Raw genomic sequence first — 25,792 nt, 5'->3', positions numbered from 1 at the left:
TATGTCGAGGCCATCATATGTCGGGGGACCTCTCTGGGGAAAATCAACAACAAACCATTCCAAGACAGTGATCCCCCGACCAACGATGGCCCTGACATACGATCATTTCAACAAACCGTGGCCACTCAGAGCCTATGGTATGTGGAAGGCAGCATCAACATACAATGTTTTATATGTCGGGGCCATCGCAGCGCAGACTGCTTCACCTGCCGCCGGATAGCCGTTTAATGTGCCCCGTTTAATGTGGCCACTGCAGCCAGTCAGAGGAAGAGGGAAGAGAGGAGACCCGTTAATAATCTCTCTCTCTCTCTCTCTCTCTCTCTCTCTCTCTCTCTTTCTCTCTCTCTCTCTCTCTCTCTCTCTCTCTCTCTCTCTCTCTCTCTCTCTATATATATATATATATATATATATATTTTTTTTTTTTTATTCAGTAAAAATATCTTGCAAATTTCCATTTAGATTATGATTTGTTCCAGAATATCCATATGAAGAGAACATTCCCTCATCATCGGTATATAGGTACAACTATCAAGATGGTGGGAGAAGCAGGGACTGAGCAGAACATTGAGTGGCCATGGGATATAACCACTAACTACAGATAGTCTGCAGAGTTGGGGCATGTTTAAAGTTTGGGGGATGTTAAAAACCCCATTGTTATTTCCTAGGCTATGTTCTCATCAGAAAACTGCAGTACACTAAAAGTGTAATATCCTTTTTAGGGTCTATTCACATGTACAGTATCCTGCACATATTTGATGCATAGAATTTAAAGCTGTGTTCATTTCATTTAGTTTACATTAAAATCTGCAGCAACAAATATGCGCTTCATACTGAACACCTTTAGGGTAGGGTCACACAGAGCAGTTCAGTCAGTGGAGCAAGCTCCCTGCTGGGGCTGGTAGTCCTGTGTTTCTATTTGCAGCAGATCTGCAGCAGGAAATCTGCTGCTAGGAGCAGACACACAGGGAAACCTGGTCACAGCAGGCAGCTTGCTCTAGTGACTGGCATCAGCGCATTCGCTGTGTGAAATACGCAGTAGATGTGCTACATGAGACCCTACCCTAAAGAAATATTTGGCATGTCTAAATATTTTCAGAATTAGGAAAGTCTTCCTTTCATTTAATGCACCAGATAGAATTAAAGGGGTATTCCAGGAAAAAAAACTTTTTTTTAGATCAACAGGCTCCAGAAAGTTAAACAGATTTGTAAATTACTTCTATTAAAAAATCTTAATCCTTCCAATAATTATCAGTTGCTGAAGTTGAGTTTTTCTTTTCTGTCTAAGTGCTTTCTGATGACACGTGTCTCGGGAGCTGTCCAGCGTAGAAGCAAATTCTCAAAGCAAACCTCTTCTACTCTGTGCAGTATTTGCTTCTACTCTGGACAGCTCCCGAGACACGTGTCATCAGAGAGCACTTAGAAAGAAAAGAACAATTCAACTTCAGCAGCTCATAAATACTGAAAGGATTACGATTTTTTAATAGAAGTAATTTACAAATCTGTTTAACTTTCTGGAGTGAGTTGATATATAAAAAATAGTTTTTTCCTGGATAACCCCTTTAACCAATAGCTTACGTATATTAAAGTTTTTTTACTAAGACATATACAGTTACCTCACTGAAGTGCATATTGATGTATTCTCTTCCTTTTTTATGTAGCTCTGTACATCCTATTTGCTCAGCAAAGTTGGCGATTCCAATGACATTGCTGGGTTCAAGTTGTTTTATGAGAAAGTCACTGCAGGCCTTCGCCACATCCTCCATCTGGTATCTCATTGCAGCTAAGAGTACATGCAAGACACATTTTTCTCCAACTGTAATCCTTGATGTATAGGCAAATTCTATAAGTCTCTGCATTACTATAGGGCATATATCCTTGATGGTGACTTCCTTGGCGTAGCACTCGCGGAAGTTATTGGTAAACATAGCTCTGAAAAAGGAGCTGCAAGATGCCAGCACAATCTTATGTACAGGGAAGTGTTCTTCTTGCCCATTATAAATAACTTTTATGAGGACATCACACAGCTGATTATTCTTTCGCAACTCATCCATCTTTTCGAAAGCTTTAGAAGAATGATTTTCAATGGTGTAATCAAGGTAGCCATGACCTTTCATAGAAGGGACAGCGATAGTTGTACAGTGCTTTAGACTGGCTTTCTTCTTCCTTGAACATAACATTCTCAGACTTGCAGCTCACTTAGAGAAAATCTAAAATATGACATTTATACGTCATGCTGACTGCCCATAAACTTCATTTTAAACCAACATATTAGTCCATTAGTCAATTTATTGCGATTTTCAACACCTGGAAAGTCCAATGTCCTTGGTGGACCAAAGTGTATGTGGTATAAAACTGATCTGATCAAATCATGACAAAGAATCGTTGATTTTTAAAGTAGCTGTCTATAATCCAATGCGTCCCAAAAAGTGTACTTTGAGGGTGCTAAAAAGAAGAAAGAGAAAGTTAATTCACTAATGTCCTGGAAAGAAATCTTTTAAAATAATAACGTAATTGGGAGAGATTTGATAGGTTTGATAAATATCCCCCATTGTCTATATTTATTATATCAAATAAGCACATTTAATTAATATATATTATATCAAATAAGCACATTTAATTAATATTTATTCAGTACAGTTAGTAACTTTGGAAAAATTGATTACAATGGATCAAATACATAAATATTTATGTACTGGGCACACAGATGCTTAGTACATTACAAAATACAGCTAGGAAAAATGTACTGTAACTGTAACAAATCAAACACCTGTTTGTCCACCCCATAAGACACATTGTTATCCATTGGAAGTAAGGAATGAAAAATAAAAAATAAATAGTATAATAAAAAAAAAATAGTATTTTACTAAGAACCTTTTATTATTTATACATCTTGGTATACCTAGGTTGTAATATATAGTTTACTAGCAGAGTACTCAGCATTGCCCAGCCTTCCTACCTAAAGCTTTTGAGATAGGAAAAGCAACAATGACACTCGTCTTCATATCCTGCAATCATTATCTAGCCTTTTTATCCTGCCCTCATATCCCGTCCTCATATCCAGCCTTCATAACCCAACATCATATCTCATCTATTTATCTTGTCCTCATATCTCATCCCCACAGAGATGTAACCTGCAGCTTCAAGGTCCCAATGTGAAATCTGTAAAAGGGCTCTGTGTCTACTGTCTGCCATTACAGTGGTTTTTTTTTTATGGGGCAGAGTTGCCTATGGGCCTCCTTAGGCACCCGGGCCCCGATGCAACTGCTACCTGTGTACCCCTTATAGTTACACCCCTGCATCCTGATATCCCACCCTGATATACCGTCCTTGAATATCATCTTCATGTCCCGCTCTGATATCCCGTCCTCATATCTTGCCCTCATATCCAGCCCTCATATCCTGACCTCATAGCCAATCCTTGAACGCGGTCCTCACATCTCGATCTCATATCCTGACCTCCTATACCATCCTCATATCCTTGTCTGCATATCCCATCCTGATATCCTTGGCTTCATATCCTGTTCTCTGCACTAACTGTTCTCTACTCATGCCTGCTGGACAGTTGACAGGGTGTTTAAAAGTCCCAGGCAATCTCTGCAGCCCGAGATTAATACGATCAGGAGACGTATCAGAAGTCCCATAGACTTGCATGGGACTTGACAAGAATTCCCACCCTCTCAGATGGGAGTGAGTAAGGGTTAATTTAACTGTACTATATGTTTGAACATCAAACAGAAGAAATGATGGATAGCCCCCATTGCGTCTTCTAGGTCAAGAGTATCTTTATTGTAAAAGCATCTTGAAAGATGACAATGCAAATAACGGTTACCTCATTACGGTAGGCATGGACGCCGGAGAATTCCCACAAAATGGTGTGACAGTATATGTACTATGAGGGGAATTTATCAAGCAACATAGACAGCTTTTTCTGTCTAAATTTGTCACAGGAAAAGTTGCAGACTAATTTATCATGTGTGACTTTCCTGTGAAAAGTTGCAAAAAAGTTGCACGGACTATATATAGAAGAAATCACAGGGCAATGCAACACTGCAACATTTAAACAGAGCAGTTCAACGGGCATTCATCAACATCCGTGTGCCATTTGATAAATTTGGTGCATGGACACCACTTAGCCCGCAACTTTTTTTATAATCTAAAGTGAACAAAAATCCACTTTTGATAAATGCCCCTCTATATGTTTATTTGACATATAAGTAACATAGTTACCAAGTTTTATCAAAATATCTCCAGCTATTTGGAAGTTATGCTGGAACATACATAAACATGTTGAGTTATGTATATATATATATATATATATATATATATATATATATATATGAAAAACTGATAATGTTTCTCCTTACAGAGTCACCATTGCTGGTGTGTGGAGATTCAAAGGCCATTAGCATCCTGGGATGATGGAATATGCAAATCAGCTCAATCAATCCCTCTTTTCAGATACCATTCCCTAAACATCAGTTTTACACTGCAGTTTGGCTACATCCAGATCATGTTTTTTTTTTACGTACGGTTTTGTATCAGTTTTTTTTCCACAAAACGGTAAACAAAACACTGACAAAACTGTATGTAATTGTATATTTATAAAAAATGTATATGTTTTTTTTATAAATTACAAAAATCCTTACCCCAGCCCCCCAGGACTCCTGCAGCATCCCCCGGCTGCGGGAGTCTAGAGGTGGCTGTGGTGACTCTGCGGGAACGCTTGTATTACTAGTCCTATCATGAAACAGAGTCTGTTCCATGTTGGAAGTAATAGTACAGGTGCTGACAGACAGATCACACCAGGTCTCACTCCTAAGACCTGCTGAGATCCTAACTTATAAACCTGTGAAGTGGGCGGCATGCTCCATTCCCCAGCTGACTGGTGATGTGAAAAAACGAAAATCTCTGCCCTGTAACTTCAAATTCTCCACCTGGAGCCCTGATTGGCTGGCACTGACTGGCCAATCACGGCTCTCGGCAGGGAAAATTAAATTACAAAACAACAGTGGGGGAGCGGATCGGCACTGAACCGTATTATGGAGCTCTGATGCTGGGGCTGCTGTAATTAGGCAGGTGGCGGTATGGAGGCATCAGGAGTACTGCATATATGATGTGGTGCTCTTTCTATGAGTAACAGCTCATAAATATGATATGTGTATCGCTGCCCCTGCCCCCGTCTGCTTTGTCCCGGCGCGTCCCGGTCAGACATGCTGACCGAGAGCGCAGGGATTCCTCCGGCAGGGATGCGGTTAGCGTGGCGGCTGATCCCCGCACACGCGCCACATCCCGTGTCCCCTTACCTGCAGCCCTGTCTTCCTGCGCTGCTTCTGTCTCCCGGCACGCGCGGCCCCGATCCTTAAGGCGCGCGCACCGGCTTCATGAAATTTATAGGGCCAGCGCACCATTGATTGGTGCCTGGTCCATACGGCCCTTATAAATGTCTCCTGTCCCTTCCTGCCTGCCGTGTCCTGTTGTCTGACTTCTGCCTGCTCCTCCTGTACCGCGCCATTCTCAGCTACCAGAGGGGTCGACGTTTAGTTGCTGTGCAGATTTCTTTTTATTTCATGTGCTTTAAAAGTCCATATGCGGGACACCGGAGCAGGATCAAGCTAGGATCAAGCCGTGATTGGCCAGTCAGTGCCAGCCAATCAGGGCTTGATCCTGGCTTGATTGATTCTCGGCAGGGAAAATGAAATGACAATGATGTGATATCCCTCCTACTACTACTCACATCATGGAACAGAAGTCTGCAATTTCATATTTCCCACCAAGAGCCATGATTGGCCAGTCAGTGCTGGCCAATCAGGGCTCCCGAAGGAGAATTTGAAGTTACAGTGCAAATATTTTCTATTCTTTACATGACTGGTCTGCTAGGGAGGATTGCAGCGGGTCTCAGGAGTGATTGGTCCCTCAGCTCCTGTACTACTACTCTATACATAGACAGTTCCGTAATACAAACACTTTGACATCACAGCTACTTGCAAACTCCCACAGCTAAGACTTTTTGCAGGAGTCCCGGGCGGCTTTGAAGGAAGATTGAAAAACAGGACAGAACCATGCACAAAACAAAGACAGACAGAAAATTAAACAACTGGATAAATCTAGTTGTGTAAGTTTTTGTATGGGACATGAATTAATATGGTTTGCTATACAGTTGTATGCAGTTTTTGAATAGAAAACCATATACGGCAACCATATAGCACGAACGTGATGTGAATGCACAACAGAGTTTTAGAAACTAATTGGGATTTTATGTTAAGACAGAAATCTTCCCAGAAGGAAAGAGGAATCAGGTGCGAAGGGACAACCTTTTTTATGAAAACAATGGAAATCTCAAAGTCTGATCTTCATAACACATTTGTGAAAGTATATCATGTCATGAACAAAGAAGATATCTGTTGATGCTCATCAGGCTGGAAATATTACAAAAACCATTTCTTGAGCACCACCAATGCACAGTCAGACAGACTGTGTACAAATGGAGGAAACTGAAGACCATAAGTACCCTCCCTAGGAGTGGTTGACCAACAAAGATCAAACCAAAAGCAAGGTTTATAATAGTCCTCAAAAACACAAAGGAACCCAAGATAACTACTAAGCAACTAAAGGCCTTTCTCACTCTAGCGAATGCTAATGTTCAGCTCTCTGCGGACCTCTGCTGTCCATTTTAGGAACTGTTCAGAGCAGCATATGCTTGCTATGGGCATTTTCTCCTGCTTTGGACAGTTCCTAAAATGGACAGCAGAGGTCAGCAGAGAGCACTGTGGTCGTGACAGTGATCCAAAAAGAAAAGCATTTCTTCTGTAGTATATAGCCCCTAAAAAGTACTAGAAGGATTCAGATTTTTTAATAGAAGTAATTTACAAACCTGTTTGACTTTCTGGCACCAGTTGATTTAAAAAAAAAAAAAGTTTTCCATGGGAGTATCCCTTTAAATATGAAGCGTTGCACCTATTCTGACCAAATGCTTTACTTTTATAGGACCAAATTCTATGCACATAAATGCAAATACATATGTGTTTATACTTACCTTTATCTCTTATTTAGTTAAAGCATTCCACTGGAAAACATTTTTTTTAATTAACTGGTTCCAGAAAGTCAAACAGATTTGTAAATTACTTCTATTTAAAAATCTTAACCCTCCACTACTTATCAGCTTCTGTATGTTCCAGCGGAAGTTCTTTTCCATTTTAATTTCCTTTCTGTCTGACCACAGTGCTTTCTGCTGTCCATTTTAGGAACTGTCTAGAGTAGGAACAAATCCCCATAGCAAACCTATTCTGCTCCAGACAGTTCCTAAAATGGACAGAGGTGTCAGCAGAGAGCACTGAGGTCAGACAGAAAGGAAGTTCAAAAAGAAAATAATTTCCTGTGGAGCATACAGCAGCTGTACTGGAAGGATTAAGATTTTTAAATCTTTCTGGCACCAGTTGATTAAAAAATATTTTTTTTCCAGGGGAGCACCCCTTTAATGAGGTTGTCCAGGCACTTAATCTTTTATATAGTTTGTTTGTATTACAATAAAAAAGCATACTCAGCCATCTTGGTCCCCCTCAGCTCCCAGTGTCACATTCCAGTCCCTGCTCGTCATCACCTCTACTTCTACTGCAGTGACTACCCGCTTAGCTGATTACTGATCAGTGATTGGCTAAGCAGGCAGTTCTAACTGAGATGATTTTATCTCAAAAACAAAGAGCAAGAAAAACGGTGAAAAGGAGGTTTGTATGTGTGTGGTCATCAGATGACATAAAACTTTTATCATGCCCTCCCCCCAACAAAATACACTATGAAATAATATGGTACAGACCAACACTTTGGGGGATATTTATCAAAGTTGTCTATGTCCCGCATCAATATAGACCAAACTACAGAGGGTTAGGCCGGTCTATTGTGCACCTAATTTATCAAAAGGTGCATGGCTCTTGATAAATTCTGCGCACGGACTTGGGGATCTATGCTTTAGACTGTATTTAACCCCTTAAGGACTCATGACGTTCTCATATGTCTTCATTTCAGAGTCCTTAAGGACTGAGAACGTCATGAGCTTTCCCGGCCCCCTGCAGCCAGCTGGAGGGGAGCCAGTGCCCGATGCCTGCTGAAATTGTTCAGCAGGCATCGCGGCATATCGCCCAGAGGGGTCATTATGCCCCCCCATGTCAGCAATGGCCGCAGATCGCTGTACAATTGAGCCCAGCGATCTGCGGTGGATTCCGGGTCAATCGGGTCTCCAGTGACCCGGTGACCCGGAATTACTGGCTGATCGGGGCCATCAGCCATAGCCAGCAGGGGTGAGGTGGCACTGGTGCCGCCTCACGATTGCCCTGATTCGTCGGCCGGTTTACAGGCCGACCAATCAGGGCACCTGCTGCGGGTGTCACTCCCACAATCCGCTTCGCCCCTCTTCCGGAGGACGTGAGCGGGTGCGGGAAGTTGACCTCGGCAGTTGGGGAACCCGATCCCCGGCGTCAATGTTGGGATCGGGGCCTCAGGAGCGGCGGCGACGACGAGGGACTGACCTGTGTGCGGCGGTGTGGAGCAGCAGTTGGTGATGAGTGACAGCCTCCTGCTGTTGCTTAGCAACAGATCCCAGCATGCAAAAAGGGCATGCTGTTAGCTGTAGTTATGCAACAGCAGGAGGCAGACCACCACAACTCCCAGCATTCCCTTATGGGCATGCTGGGACTTATAGTTTTGCAACAGCTGGAGGTACATTTTTTCTATGGAAAAGTGTACCTTCAGCTGTTGTATAACTACAACTGCCAGCTTGCACAATCAGCTAAAGTGCATGCTCGGAGTTGTAGTGGTGCATCTGCTGGTTGCATAACTACAACTCCCAGCATGCCCGTTGGCTGTGGGTGACTGCTGAGAGTTGTAGTTTTGCAACAGCTGAAGGCACACTGGTTGTGAAACACTGAGTTAAGTAGCAAACCAGTGTGTCTCCAGCTGTTGCAAAACTACAATCCCCAGCATCCCCAGCCAAAGTAGTATGCCTCCAGCTGTTGCATAACTACAACTCCCAGCATGTACGGTCTATCAGTGCATGCTGGGAGTTGTAGTTTTGCAACAGCTGAAGGCATACTGGTTGCAAAACACTGAGTTTGTTACCAAACTCGGTGTTTCACAACTAGTGAGCCTCCAGCTGTTGCAAAACTACAACTCCCAGCATGCACTGATAGACCGTACATGCTGGGAGTTGTAGTTTTGCAACAGCTGGATGTTTCTCCCCCCCCCAATGTGAATGTACAGGGTACACTCACATGGGTGGAGGATTACAGTAAGTATCCAGCTGCAAGTTTGAGCTGCGGCAAATTTTCTGCCGCAGCTCAAACTGCCAGCGAGAAACTACTGTGAACCCCCGCCCGTGTGACTGTACCCTAAAAACACTACACTACGCTAACACACAATAAAATAAAAAGTAAAAAACACTACATAAACACATACCCCTACACAGCCCCCCTCCCCTCCCCAATAAAAATGAAAAACGTCTGGTACGCCACTGTTTCCAAAATGGAGCCTCCAGCTATTGCAAAACAACTACTCCCAGTATTGCCAGACAGCCACTGACTGTCCAAGCATGCTGGGAGTTTTACAACAGCTGGAGGCACCCTGTTTGGGAATCACTGGCGTATGTCCACCCCTATACAAGTCCCTAATTTAGGCCTCAAATGCGCATGGCGCTCTGACTTTGGAGCCCTGTCGTATTTCAAGGCAACAGTTTAGGGTCACATATGGGGTATCGCCGCACTCGGGAGGAATTGTGTTACAAATTTTGGGGGGTATTTTCTGCTATTACCCTTTTTAAAAATGTAAAATTTTTTTTTTTACATATGCAAAAGTCGTGAAACACCTGTGGGGTATTAAGGTTAACATTACCCCTTGTTACGTTCCCCGAGTGGTCTAGTTTCCAAAATGGTATGCCATGTGGTTTTTTTTTTTTGCTGTCCTGGCACCATAGGTGCTTCCTAAATGCGGCATGCCCCCAGAGCAAAATTTGCTTCCAAAACGCCAAATGTGACTCCTTCTCTTCTGAGACCTGTAGTGCACCAGCAGAGCACTTTTCACCCCCATAAGGGGTGTTTTCTGAATCGGGAGAAATTGCGCTGCAAATTTTGGGGGGTATTTTCTGCTATTACCCTTTTTAAAAATGTAACATTTTTGGGAAAACAAGCATTTTAGGGAAATGTTTTTTTTTTTTTTTTTTTACATATGCAAAAGTTGTGAAACACCTGTGGGGTATTAAGGTTCACTTTACCCCTTGTTATGTTCCCCAAGGGGTCTAGTTTCCAAAACAGTATGCCATGTGTTTTTTTTTTTGCTGTTTTGGCACCATAGGGGCTTCCTAAATGCGGCATGCCCCCAGAGCAAAATTTGCTTCCATAACTCCAAATGTGACTCCTTCTCTTCTGAGACCTGTAGTGCGCCAGCAGAGCACTTTTCACCCCCATATGGGGTGTTTTCTGAATCGGGAGAAATTGGGCTTAAAATTTTTTGGGGGTATTTTCTGCTATTACCCTTTTTAAAAATGTAAAATTTTTGGGAAACCAAGCATTTTAGGTAAAAAATATTATTATTTCTTTACATATGCAAAAGTCGTGTGGGGTATTAAATCACCTGTGGGGTATTAAGGTTCACTTTACCCCTTGTTATGTTTCCCGATGGGTCTAGTTTCCAAAATGGTACGCCATGTGTTTTTTTTTTTTTTGCTGTTCTGGCACCATAGGGGCTTCCTAAAGGTGACATGCCCCCCAAAAACCATTTGTCGCTCCTTCCCTTCTGAGCCCTCTACTGCTCCCGCCGAACACTTTACATAGACATATGAGGTATGTCCTTACTCGAGAGAAATTGGGTTTCAAATACAAGTAAAAATTTTCTCCTTTTTACCCCTAGCAAAAATTCAAAAATTGGGTCTACAAGAACATGTGAGTGTAAAAAATGAAGATTTAGAATTTTCTCCTTCACTTTGCTGCTATTCCTGTGAAACACCTTAAGGGTTAAAACACTTACTGAATGTCATTTTGAATACTTTGGGGGGGGGGGTGCAGTTTTTATAATGGGGTCATTTGTGGGGTATTTCTAATATGAAGACCCTTCAAATCCACTTCAAACCTGAACTGGTCCCTGAAAAATAGGGAGTTTGAAAATTTTGTGAAAAATTTGAAAATTGCTGCTGAACTTTGAAGCCCTCTGGTGTCTTCCAAAAGTAAAAACTCATCAATTTTATGATGCAAACATAAAGTAGACATATTGTATATGTGAACCCAAAAAAATGTATTTTGAATTTCTATTTTCCTTACAAGCAGAGAGCTTCAAAGTTAGAAAAATGAAAAATTTCAATTTTTTCATAAAATTTTAGGATTTTTCACCAAGAAAGGATGCAAGTTACCACAAAAATTTACCACCATGTTAAAGTAGAATATGTCACGAAAAAACTATATCAGAATCAGAATGATAAGTAAAAGCATTTCAGAGTTATTAATGTTTAAAGTGACAGTGGTCAGAATTGCAAAAAACAGCCTTATGGTGAAAAAGGGCTAAGTCCTTAAGGGGTTAAACCTGCTCCAGTATGGGCTGACATTTCAGCGTACTTTCAGCCGATACGACTTGTCCCTGAAAAGTCACTTTTGATAAATTCAGCACCAATGCATTTTTCCGTCTAAAATAGACTAGAATGCATCATGTTCTAAAAATCCTCTAAAGCAAAAGTCGCATATTTAGACTGCGACTTTCTGTGCGATAAATTTAGACAGGAACAACCAGTCTAAATCCTTTGATAAATATCCCCCTTCGTGTATTTCAATTTCTCATGAAACCAATTCAACACAATATTAACCTCTTCAGGACATAGGGCGTATGGATACGCCCTGAATCCCGAGTCCTTAAGGACCGAGGGCGTATCCATACGCCCGTGGGAATTCCGGCCCCCACCGCTAGCCGGTTGGGGACCGGAGCCGGATGCCTGCTGAAATCGTTCAGCAGGCATCCCGGCATATCGCCCAGGGGGGTCATTATGCCCCCCCATGTCGGCGATCGCCGCAGATCGCTGGACAATTCAGTCCAGCGATCTGCGGCGATTCCGGGTCAATCGGGTCTCCGGTGACCCGGTGACCCGGAATTACTGGCTGTTCGGGGCCGTCTCTGACGGCCCCGAACAGCCAGAGCCTGCAGGGGTGAGGTGGCACTGGTGCCACCTCACGATCGCCCTGATTCGTCGGCCGGATTACCGGCCGACCAATCAGGGCGCCTGCTGCGGGTGTCACTCCCGCACCCGCTCCGCCCCTCTTCTGGAGGACGTGAGCGGGTGCGGGAAGACGACCCCCGGTGCTGGGGACCCCGATCCCCGGCGCCCCTGTTGGGATCGGGGCCCCAGGAGCAGCTGCGGCGGCGGAGACGACGAGGGACTGACCTGTGCGGCTGGATCGTTGGAGGTGAGTGACAGCCTCCTGCTGTTGCTTAGCAACAGCTCCCAGCATGCAACAAGGGCATGCTGGGAGCTGTAGTTATGCAACAGCAGGAGGCAGACCACCACAACTCCCAGCATTCCCTTATGGGCATGCTGGGACTTATGGTTTTGCAACAGCTGGAGGCACATTCTTTCTATGGAAAAGTGTACCTTCAGCTGTTGTATAACTACAACTCCCAGCTTGCACAAACAGCTAAAGTGCATGCTGGGAGTTGTAGTGGTGCATCTGCTGGTTGCATAACTACAACTCCCAGCATGCCCGTTGGCTGTCGGTGACTGCTTAGAGTTGTAGTTTTGCAACAGCTGAAGGCACACTGGTTGTGAAACTCAGAGTTTTTTTTTTACCTAACTCAGTGTTTCACGACCGGTGTGCCTCCAGCTGTTGCAAACTACAACTCTCAGCAGTCACCGTACACCATGCACCGTACATGCTGGGAGTTGTAGTTTTGCAACAGCTGGAGGCACACTGGTTGCGAAACACTGAGTTAGACTCAGTGATACATAACCAGTGTGCCTACAGTTGTTGCAAAACTGCAACTCTCAGCAGTCACCGACAGCCAACGGGCATGCTGGGAGTTGTAGTTATGCAACAGCTGGATGTCCCCCCCAATGTGAACGTACAGGGTACACTCACATGGGCGGAGGATTACAGTAAGAATCTGGCTGCAAGTTTGAGCTGCCGCAAACTTTCTGCTGCAGCTCAAATTGCCAGCGAGAAACTACTGTGAACCCCCGCCCGTGCGACTGTACCCTAAAAACACTACACTACACTAACACAAAAAATAAAATAAAAAGTAAAAAACACTACATATACACATACCCCTACACAGCCCCCCTCCCCTCCCCAATAAAAATGAAAAACGTCTGGTACACCACTGTTTCCAGAACGGAGCCTCCAGCTGTTGCAAAACAACTCCCAGTATTGTCGGACAGCCGTTGACTGTCCAGGCATGCTGGGAGTTTTGCAACAGCTGGAGGCACCCTGTTTGGGAATCACTGGCGTAGAATACCCCTATGTCCACCCCTATGCAATCCCTAATTTAGGCCTCAAATGCGCATGGCGCTCTCACTTTGGAGCCCTGTCGTATTTCAAGGCAACAGTTTAGGGTCACATATGGGGTATCGCCCTACTCGGGAGAAATTGTGTTACAAATTTTGGGGGGTATTTTCTGCTTTTACCCTTTTTAAAAATGTAAAATTTTTGGGAAAACAAGCATTTTAGGTAAAAAAAAAAAAATTTTTTACATATGCAAAAGTCGTGAAACACCTGTGGGGTATAAAGGTTCACTTAACCCCTTGTTACGTTCCCCGAGGGGTCTAGTTTCCAAAATGGTATGCCATGTGTTTTTTTTTTTGCTATCCTGGCACCATAGGGGCTTCCTAAATGCAGCATGCCCCCAGAGCAAAATTTGCGTTCAAAAAGCCAAATGTGACTCCTTCTCTTCTGAGACCTGTAGTGCACCAGCAGAGCACTTTTCACCCCCGTATGGGGTGTTTTCTGAATCGGGAGAAATTGGGCTTCAAATTTTTAGGGGTATTTTCTGCTATTACCCTTTTTAAAAATAAAATTTTTGGGGGAAAACAAGCATTTTAGGTAAAATTTTTTATTTTTTTTTTACATTTGCAAAAGTCGTGAAACACCTGTGGGGTATTAAGGCTCACTTTATCCCATGTTACATTCCCCGAGGGGTCTAGTTTCCAAAATGGTATGCCATGTGTTTTTTTTTTGCTGTTCTGGCACCATAAGGGCTTCCTAAAGGTAACATGCCCCCCAAAAACCATTTCAGAAAAACGTACTCTCCAAAATCCCCTTGTCGCTCCTTCCCTTCTGAGCCCTCTACTGCGCCCGCCGAACACTTTACATAGACATATGAGGTATGTGCTTACTCGAGAGAAATTGGGCTACAAATACCAGTAAAAATTTTGTCCTTTTACCCCTTGTAAAAATTCAAAAATTTGGTCTACAAGAACATGTGAGTGTAAAAAATGAAGATTGTGAATTTTCTCCTTCACTTTGCTGCTATTCGTGTGAAACACCTAAAGGGTTAAAACGCTGACTGAATGTCATTTTGAATACTTTGGGGGGTGTAGTTTTTATAATGGGGTCATTTATGGGGTATTTCTAATATGAAGACCCTTCAAATCCACTTCAAACCTGAACTGGTCCCTGAAAAATACTGAGTTTGAAAATTTTGTGAAAAATCGGAAAATTGCTGCTGACCGTTGAAGCCCTCTGGTGTCTTCCAAAAGTAAAAACTCATCAATTTTATGATGCAAATATAAAGTAGACATATTGTATATGTGAACCAAAAAAAAATGTATTCGTAATATCCATTTTCCTTACAAGCAGAAAGCTTCAAAGTTAGAAAAATGCTAAATTTTCAAATTTTTCATCAAATTTACGGATTTTTCACCAAGAAAGGATGCAAGTATCGACAAAAATTTACCACTATGTTAAAGTAGAATATGTCACGAAAAAACAATCTCGGAATCAGAATGATAACTAAAAGCATTCCAGAGTTATTAATGTTTAAAGTGACAGTGGTCAGATGTGCAAAAAACGCTCCGGTCCTTAAGGCCAAAATGGGCTCCGTCCTGAAGGGGTTAAGACATGCCACCATATGGCATCCATCATAGGCATCCATTATCTATAGATTATTATAGAATTCATTTTACAGACATATCTTGAAAGGTAAAGAAAAGCTTAAGACGTATATACTGAAGGAATGTCTGTAAAGGTGGCCATACAAGCCATGACACCCCTCATCTATAAACTGTTATATGGCAACCACAGATGGTATACATATTTTTAAAGGATACCACATACATAATGTAGTCTTCTATGCTATTCCATATTTCCTTTTTGTGATATACTGGCATATACTGAACCAATGAACGCCAAAAGGACACTCTTTTGACCTTCGGTGAGATAGTGAAATCCTATAGACATATTTACTTTGTATGCCCAAACTTTTCCTACTAATATGACAAATGTAATGTGAACAGGGCCTTAGCTGTCTTCTAAACTCTAAAATGGCAATGTTACATGTGTATATCATCTACTTTTTCATACTTTTTTAAAGTTCCTTTACCGATTCTAACAATAGATTAATAGGATATATATCAACATATGTATCATATATAAAAATAAATATATATATATATATATATATATATATATATATAGATGCAAATCATAAAATGATTTGCATCTGCATCACTGGACTAATACGGCTACTCAAATTTACTATATATATATATCAACATATGCATCAATAGCAATACCTCACAAGACAATTGAACGTAGATGCCAGGGGTATAACTATAGGGGGTGCAAAGGTAGCAGTTGGCACTAGTATAATATATGGCCCACGCAGGGCTCAAGTCCTGCAGGAACACATGGGAACTGAGTTCCTGCACTTTTTCCACAGCATGAACACCGTTCCCATTAGCAGGACCAGTCCTTGAGTGGAAATCTTGGGTGAGTTCCCACACTTTTTTTCCCCCAAGACTTGACCCCTGGGTACACTGTAGGCATGGGTCCCTTTTTATAGATTTTGCATTGGGACGCACAAGAGGCTACAAGTTATGCCTCTGATGAATGTTAATATATACTTTGGAAACACATGCTTTGTGAAACAATACCATAAATGCATTACTTTAGGGACAATAATATAAGTAAATTTTAAGAGCAGAATGGGACAAATACATTTACATCAAAACAATGAGCCTTCCATTTAACAGGGCACAGATGAAAAATGCGCAAATGTGTATTGTACAAATGTGTCACAACAATGACAGCACTTTTATACACATCTAAACTACAAACACAGGGAAGAAAAGAGAATAAATGCTGCGGCTCTGTGGTTGGTACTACTTAAAGTGCTAGAGTTATGGAGGGGAAACTGACTAGTAGTAACTTCCGCAAAGAGTTTGTATTTCCTTCCCACAATCCAAGGGCATCCTAAAATGATTATGCATGTGTGTGTAAGCTTTCAGTCTCAAAATCACATAGTGTGCCCCAGTGGGATCAAAAAACAATATAAAAAAAATAATAATAATTCTGAGAGAGAGAGAGGGAGAGAGATGGTGCTTGTACCTTGTGCTACAGATCCACACTCCAGGGATATTCAGCCTTCTTTTAATGCATTTTACGGTCACTTTCTCCATTGTCCCCAACATGTTTTAGTGTTGTTTGCTCTTTGAAGTCACCATAGAATTCCATTCAAGGAATTAACCCGATCTTCACTGATAGCCAGTTATTCTCTGTAGTAAGATAAACCGAAAATAAGAGACATCACAAACTGAAAGAATAGGAAGAAAGAATGCCCAATCTTGTGTGTCAGCCATTAAAAGGTTAAGGTTGTATCCGAAAGCCCAAGTTACTGGTCAGGCTTATTATCTGTAGAATTCTACCAAGCAAATGCAAATGCCTGAAGTATCTTGTGACTATACGAGGTCAAAAGCCAACCAGTCTTCAGTATTTTCTTGTAGTTCTCTTCTGGTAGCACTGTGCACACGGTGCTTGAATTACTGCACTGTCATGCATACAAGGCTAACACACAAGAGAGGAGTTCCTCATTAACCCTTTTTGCACCTGCAATGCACTAAAAATAGAGTTGCAGATCACCTACATACCTGTCATTTTTCTATAGCTGCTACAAAAGCCTATATTATCTAATGCAATGCTTATATCTATCTACAGCTTTTGTAGTCGTGTACCTACTGGAAAGGTACAAGTCCTTCTGCCATTAAAATGCCAGCCTGATCTGAGGCATTAGTATCTATCCATGCATGAGGTGATTCTGAAAAGTAAAAATAGAGCGAACAGAAATAGTAGACAACAAATACTAAAAACAAAAGCTAAGAAGTGGTGGAAATACTGGCAGACAAATCTACGCACTTCTGTCCTTCTCTCTCTTATTCTGGGGTCAAAGCTCTCTCTGCTGATGGGAATTACAGCAATGACTCAACACTTTTCAGGACAAGTGCAAATGTTTTTCTGTGTAGTCAATCTCCAGGCAACTGCTGAGAGTCCTGAGATAAAGACAGCTATGTGCTACCATAAACCACCACAACTACTGATGAATGCAGGATAGAAACACGATATAGACATGAAAGAAACTAATTTTATTACAAACATGGGGGTATAGGGTTACATGACATATATTTCCACCTCAACAAATTAAATAGGTGGAAAGGGAAATATTTAAGCATTTATATAATAAGCATTTATGATGACTTGTCACTTATTTTGGTGTACTTGCAATGCTCGCCCTAAGAGTGTCTTCCCATCAAAAACATTACATGCAGGGCTCAAGTCCTGCAGGAACTCATGGGAACGGAGTTCCTGCACTTTTTCCACAGCAGGAACACAGTTCCCATTAGCAGGAGTCCTACAGGACCAGCCCTTACAGGGGTACTCCACCCCTAGACATCTCATCTGATCATGGGGGTCCTGCTGCTGGGAACCCCCACGATCTCGGCTGCGGCACCTCAGACATCCTGTGCACAGAGTGAACTTCGCTCCGTGCCAGATGACTGGTGATGCGGGGCAGAGGCTCATGACATCACAGTAATGTCCCCTCAATGCAAGTCTATGGGAGGGGGGGGTGACGGCCATCTCTCCCCCTCCCATAGACTTGCATTGAGTGGCCGTGACCGTGACATCACAAGCCTCCGGCGGTGCACTCAATGCTCTAAACAAACGCCGGGTGCAGCAGGGAGAACGCTGGGGTCCCCCGGGATCAGACATCTTATCCCCTATCCTTTGGATAGGGTATAAGATGTCTAGTACTCCTTTAAGTGGAAATCTTGAGTGAGTTCCCACACTTTTTTTTCCCAGGACTTGACCCCTGATTACATGCACCTTAACCCCTTAACGACCACAGACGTAAATGTATGTCCTGATTTGGTGTGACTTTCCGCACCAGGACGTACATTTACGTCCTGTGTATGACCACGAGCATCAGAAGGCTGCTCGCGTCATACACGGCAGGTTCTGGCTGCTAGTAGTAGCCGGGGACCCGCCTGTAATGGCCGACATCCGTGATCACGCGGATGTCCGCCATTAACCCCTCCAATGCCGTGATCAATACAAATCACGGCATCTGCAGCATTGCGGCACTTTGATTGGATGATCAGATCGCCCGCAGCGCTGCGGGGATCCGATCATCCAGCATGACAGCCGGAGGTCCCCTTACCTAGCTCCGGCCGTCTCCCGGGGTCTTCTGCTCTGGTGTGCGATCGGGTAGACCAGAGCAGAAGATCACCGATAATAATGAGCAGTGCTGTGTCCTATGCATAGCACTGCACAGTATTAGCAATCAAAGGATTGCTATAGATAGTCCCCTATGGGGGCATAAAAAGTGTAAAAAAAAAAATTGAATTTTTTTTAAAAAAGGTGAAAAATCCCCTCCCCCAATAAAAATTTAAATTGGCAGTTTTTCCCATTTTACCCCCAAAAAGCGTAATTAAAAAAAAATAAACATATTTGGTATCACCGCGTGCGTAAATGTCCGAACTATCAAAATATAATGTTAATGATCCCGTAGGATGAATGTCGTAAATTAAAAAATTTAAAAAGTCCAAAAATGCTGCTTTTTTGTCACATTTTAATAAAAAATGATCTAAAAGTTTTATATACGCAAATGTGGCATCTAAAAAAAGTACAGATGACGGCGCAAAAAATGAGCCCTCATACTGCCCTATATACGGAAAAATGAAAAAGTTGTAGGTGGTCAAAATAGGGCGATTTTAGATTACTGATTTTGTGCAAAAAGTTTTAGATTCTTTTTAAGCGGTACAAAAATATAAAAGTATCTAGCCATGGGTATCATTTTAATCGTATTGACCCACAGAATAAAGAACACATCATTTTTACCGTAAAGTGTATAGTGTGAAAACAAAACTCTCCAAAATGTACAAAATTTTTTGGTTTTCATTTAAATTTCCTCCCTAAAAAAGTTTTTTTTTTGGGTTTGCCGTACATTTTATGCTAAAATGTGAGGTTTCATTACAAAGCTCAATTGGTCACGCAAAAAACAAGCCCTTATATGGGTCTTTAGATGGAAATATAAAAGAGTTATGGATTTTAGAAGACGAGGAGGAAAAAACTAAAGCGCAAAAATAAAATTGGCCTAGTCCTTAAGGTGATAATGGGCTTGGTCATTAAGGGGTTAAAGGGGTACTCCGCCCCTAGACATCTTATCCCCTATCCAAAGTATAGGGCATAACATGTCTGATTGCAGGGTCCTGCAGCTGGGTATCCCCGCGTTCTCAGTAGCGGCACCCCGCCGTCATCACAGCACAGAGGAAAATCTCTGTGCGTGAAGATGGGGCGATAAAGGGGCTGGAACACGTGACATCATGGCTTCGCCCCCCATGGCGGAGCCATGGATCGTGACGTCACGGTGCTCTGGTCCCTGTATTGCCCCGTCATCACGCACAGAGATTTTCCTCTGTGCTGTGATGATGGCGGGGTGCCCAGCCGCAGGACCCCCATGATCAGACATTTTATCCCCTATCCTTTGGATAGGGGATAAGATGTCTAAAGGCAGCTTTCCCCTTTAAGGTGCATATTTTGGTGTGTGATGCTATGTGAACCAATGGTTAGACATAACATTCTTTATCTATGCATTTATGGATCAAACTGTTTGAGGTTATCAAATGATATATGGTGCTTTAGAATTTATCTGCGCTTCTCAAAAAAATAATAGTGGTTATGTATTTGTAGATTTTTAGGAATCTTTGTTCATTTAATGAATAGGAAACATTAAAATATTGCATTGACGTAAGTATTTAGAACCTTTTAGTACTTAGTTGAAGCTCCTTTGGCAGAGATTGCAGCCTCCAGTCTTTTTGGGTATGATATCACAAGGTTTACACTCCTGAATTTGAGGATTTTCTGTCAGGATGGGGACCGTCAGAGGAAAGCATTTTTAGGTCTCTCCAGAGATGTTAGATTAGGTTCAAATCATGGCTCTGGCTGGGCCACTCCAGGACATAGTTGTCCCTATGCCACTCCTGTGTTATATTCGCTATGTGCTTAGGACCATGTTCTTGTTGGAAGGTAAACCTATGGCCCAGTCTGAGATCCAGATTATTTTGAATAAGGTTTTCATGAAGAATATCTTTTGCTCCAATTAACTTTCCCTTAAGCCTGACCAGTTGCCCTGTCCTAGCCACTGCAAAACACCCCCACAGTAGGGTTTTCTGTTTTTTTTCAACCATGACGCTTAGAATTGAGGCCAAAAAGTCCATTCTCCCATAAAGCCCTAGTGGAATGCTGCAGTTATAGTTGACCTTCTGGAAGTTTTCCCATTGTTATGCAGGATTTTTGGAGCTCAGGAGGCCACTGGGCTCGCATTGAAGTTATGTGCAGCAGAAATGTTTTGTACCCTGCTCCAGATTTGTGTCTTAACAAAATGTTGGTTCTGATCTCTACAGGCAGTTCTCTCTGCCTTATGGCTTGATTTTTGCTCTGATTGCATTGTCTGCTGAGAGACCTTTTATAGATGGGGTATGTCTTTCCAAATGGAAAAGAGGCCCCAGAGGTTTCGCAAACCTCTTTATGGCCTATTGGGAGGACCGCACACTCACCTCGGACAGTTGTCAACCAACACACACAAATTGAAAATAGAATTTCATACAATATAACAACTTCTAATAGGTATCAACCTCTAACAGAGACTCCTTTTTTATCCCAACACCACCACACCTCACACTATACACCAAGGACACCAAGAAGAACCCAATACTACCAGCAATCTCACAACTGGAGACACAGGCAACAACAAAACCACAATTATCACAGCCCACACAATCACAGTCCGCACAACCAATATCGGCCACCACATCACTACACCACCAAACCACCCAATCACAATCAATATACCAGAACAGATGCACACAACAGAACACGTGACTACTATCCACAGAGACAACCATTATTGCCCACACCATTACCACAACACAAATTGTTATAATGGACACGGATATGGATAACACAGAATGCAATAGTCAATTATCTGATACAAACACCTACCAAACCCTACCTCACAACCCGACTGAAACTTTCCACACAAGTCTACAATCAATATGCAATAGAGCCTTGCAACAACATATACTCACCAAACAAGAATACAAATATATCATCCATACTGAAAAATGCATACCCATCTTTTACTGTATCCCAAGAATCCATAAAACTCCAATTAAACCCCCAGGTAGGCCCATTATTTCAGATATACAATCCATTACATCACATCTGTCAGAGTACATAGATATTATTTTACAGCCTTTTGTCAAACAAACCAAATTATACATTAAAGATACAACTTAGACCATTCAATTCATAGAATTTTTAAGCTGGCAATCCCATTGGTGCATAGCCACCCTAGACGTCAGTTCACTAAAAACCTGTATAGATCACCAACAAGGCATCACAGCAATAAACCATTTTCTTCAAAATAGCGACATACCCCAAAATCAGGTTCAATTTATACTAGAAGGCATCCAATATATCCTTTCACACAATTTCTTCTTTTTCAATGGCCAGTTCTTTTTACAGTTGATCGGAACAGCAATGGGGACCAGATTTGCACCGAGTTTCGCAAACTTCTTTATGGCCTATTGGGAGGACCACACACTCACCTCAGAACTCAAAGCAAACCTAGTCCTCTGGAAACGCTATATAGACGACATTTTGATAGAATGGAAAGGCACCCCTCAACAATTACACCAATTTACAGAACAATTAAACAATAATACATATAACCTCAAATTCACACCCAACATCAGTACAGACACAATTGAATTAAAAGACCTCCAAATTACAATTCATAACAACCAAGCCATATGCAGTACATACCATAAACCGACATCTAAAAATAGCTACATCAGATTCGACAGTTTCCATCTACACCAATTTTCAGGATCCGGACTGGTAAGCGGGGAGGACACGGGTGGTGGATCCTCTGTGTCAGTAAGGTGATGACGTGGGCCGTACGAGGGGAACGGAATCTACTGGGTTACTGGTTTTCACCAGAGCCCGCCGCAAAGCGGGATGGACTTGCAGCGGCAGGTAACCCCTAGGTCGTTTCACCCGATAGCGACTCAACCTCACTGACAGCTGAGACAGGCGCGGTACACAAGGACAAGGCAAGAGCAAGGTCGGACGTAGCAGAAGGTCTGGGCAGGCAGCAATGGTTCGTAGTCAGGGGCAACGGCAAGGGTCTGGATACACAGGCAATGGAACACACAGGAATGCATTCTCAGGGCACAAGGGAACAAGATCTGGCAGGGACAGGAAGGGGAAGTGGGTTTTTATGGAGTGGGAAGTGCTTAGAACTAATTGGGCCAGGCACCAATTAATGGTGCACTGGCACTTTAAATCTGAGAGACCCTGCGCGCACGCGACCTAGAGAGCGGGGCCCCGCGCGCCGGGACTGAGCAGAAGGACGGGGCCAGTGAGGGACACGGGATGCGACCCGCGGGCGGGCACGTCCCACCACGGGGATCGCATCCCCGCCGAGGGACACAGAGCAGCGCTCCCTGTCAGACTCGCTGACCGGGGCGCTGCAAGCAGGGAAGTGATGCTGCGAGCGCTCCGGAGGGGAAGCGGGGCCCGGAGCGCTCTGCATTACAGATACAAGAAACACACACTCTCTGCCCACTACAAGGAAACGCACAACTGACACATTAGGGGTACACAGTTCGCAGCCCTACAGTCAGTTCAACCCGACTGGAGAGGCGGCAATTTTATTTCAAAGATGTCAAGGATAGAGTCCAGATATATCTACGAGATGGAAACTTTGGCCCCGAAAGGCTTAAACGCTGAACTGGAAATTTTCGGATTCATTTAGATAGAGACCACATATATAGTTTTTTCTACTCATAAATGCATTGTGATATCCGGATTACTCCCATTACCAGTAGGACACATAGCTCAAACATCACACTTCTGCAATATGTGCTTGCAGTTTATAGTCTCAATACAACGTAACACCAACTCAGTATAATAAATCACCATTCCAATTATGAATCAATATATATGATATCAACCTATTATCTTATTATCACAAACATTTCTACATACGCATGATTATAATATGTATGTATTTATTATTTTTTTTGCCATCCTTACATCATTTATTATTATCTTGATCACCATGTACTGTATATATACAAATAATGTTTCAACATATTTCCACATGATAAACATTCATGAAAATGCCATTGCCACCATTGCCTCTTGAGAAAGCCGCGGAGGCGGCGAAACATGTAGAGGCAGCAATTGTGTGTATTTTTTAAGCGACATCAGAGTGATCCTCAGAATAGGCAGCCACTGCAGGGCTACCTAGCACTCGAGAGGACATTGATCCTGTTTAACGCACTCACTGCTATATTTGGATCACCTGGTTGTCAGTTTTAATCTTTTTGTTGTAGGGAACTATCTTTTAACATTAATTAATAAAAGTTAATTTTTAAGGGGTAAGCAATAGGGGTTTATACCCCGGGCTTCGGCCTTGGGGTTTAGTTATTGAGTTTATATACGGCCCCTTACTACCCTAGGGTAGTTTGCCCAGCACCGCAGAGCGCAGCCTCATGCACCCACAGGATTACAATTAAGAGACTATCTATATCCCACTCACCAATCTCTATGCCTGTGCCGCCAAGGTAGAGTGGGATACACACAAGGAAACCCCAGTGCCGCAGAGTGCATTGATTTTAATGCATTACCAACATACTTCCGTATGAAGTATCCTGACCAGATACAAGCTATACAGAGACATCGCTACTCAGACTATTTGTAATCAACCATACAAGGCACGATCTCCGTGCATACATCTATAAGCGCTACAGACTATTTGCCACACTGGGATACCAGAACTTTTTACCCTGTATATTATATGTCTATTTTTTTTTTTCATTGTGTGAATATTTTTTACATTCACTACCTTGCTTATTGTGGTGAGTCCGATGTAAGGGCCCTTACAAAGAACACCACAAGCACTATCATTGTAATAATAAATTGTTTTAAATTAATTCACTGGATCTACATCATTTCATACATATATTTTATATACACCCATTTATTGGTGATAATGAAGCCCAGACTTGAGGAAAGTGTACCCCCACTTTATACATTGTTTGCAGGTTGTATGGGATACACAACCTTTTCACATTAGTACTCGTCTGGCAGTAACACTATTGTCCCTATTGTCGGGATGCAGCTACCTATACACCTTTTTAACAATATGTAAACAATATCTACATTATAAAGTGCACAAGATATGCTGCAAAATGGAAGTTTCGTCACCTAGTCTGCACTAGAGTACAGCCCATAGTGTAGGACACAAACTATAGTGATTTCCAGTTTCTGCAGGCTCTGCACGTCTCAATGTTGGTAGGCTGTAACCAGATTGGATGAAATTTTCCAACTGACAACTGGTTATCAATTGATGCCACTAGCAGGAGATAGAGATGTGCAAGCTACATCTTAACCCCTTAAGGACGCAGGGTTTTTCCGTTTTTGCATTTTAATTTTTTCCTCATCACCTTCTAAAAATCATAAAGCTTTCAATTTTGCACATAAAATTCAATTTGATGGTTTATTTTCTGCGCCACCAATTCTACTTTGCAGTGACATTAGTCAGTTTACCCAAAAATCCACGGAAAACTGGAAAAAAATTCATTGTGCGACAAAATTGAAGAAAAAATGTAATTTTGTAACTTTTTCTACGCAGTATATTTTTCGGTAAAACTAACACCTTATCTTTATTCTGTAGGTCCATACGGTTAAAATGATACCCTACTTATATAGGTTGAATATTGTCGTACTTTGGAAAAAAATCATAACTAGATGCAGGAAAATGTATATGTTAAAAATTCTCATCTTCCATCCCCTATAACTTTTTTATTTTTCTGCATACGGGCCAGTATGAGGATTCTTTTTTTGCGCCGTGTTCTGAAGTTTTTATCGGTACAATTTTTTTATTGATCAGACTTTTTGATCGCTTTTTATTCATTTTTTCATTATATAAAAAGTGACCAAAAATACACTATTTTGGACTTTGGAATTTTTTGCAGTGCTATAGCTCCCATAGGGCGCTATAGCACTGCTCACACTGATCTCCTATGCTCATCCCTGCAAAGCCATAGCTTTGCACGGGTCAGTCAGATAGGGGCTCGATTGCTCAAGCCTGTAGCTCAGGCCTGGAGCAATCAATCGATGATCGGACGCCGCGGAGACAGGTAAGGAGACCTCCGCCTGCGTCCCAGCTGATCGGAACATCACAATTTTATCGCGATGTCCCGATCAGCCCA

General features: G+C 42.3%; 1 protein-coding gene across 5 annotated transcripts in view; it reads right to left on the bottom strand.

The window, feature by feature from the left end:
• The window catches only part of LOC130369280 (kelch-like ECH-associated protein 1A), an 81,209-nt gene that overhangs the window by 30,064 nt on the left and 25,353 nt on the right, over nt 1–25,792 (bottom strand). For 2 of the 5 annotated variants that reach the window (XM_056574345.1, XM_056574361.1), the window contains exons 2-3: nt 16,563–16,729; nt 1,614–2,442 (exon numbers count right to left, since the gene is read on the bottom strand). In XM_056574345.1, the coding sequence (XP_056430320.1) occupies nt 1,614–2,177 (564 nt within the window). In that variant the 5' untranslated portion in view covers nt 2,178–2,442; nt 16,563–16,729. Of the gene's footprint in view, nt 1–1,613; nt 2,443–8,519; nt 8,605–16,562; nt 16,889–25,792 lie in introns of those variants that run through there. The other 3 variants (XM_056574337.1, XM_056574354.1, XM_056574369.1) reach the window with 3 other exon arrangements.

This window comes from Hyla sarda, chromosome 1, assembly GCF_029499605.1.
Source record: "Hyla sarda isolate aHylSar1 chromosome 1, aHylSar1.hap1, whole genome shotgun sequence".
Lineage (NCBI taxonomy): Eukaryota > Metazoa > Chordata > Amphibia > Anura > Hylidae > Hyla > Hyla sarda.
The sequence above is the reverse complement of the archived record's forward strand: the minus strand, read 5'-3'. Positions and strand labels throughout refer to the sequence as shown.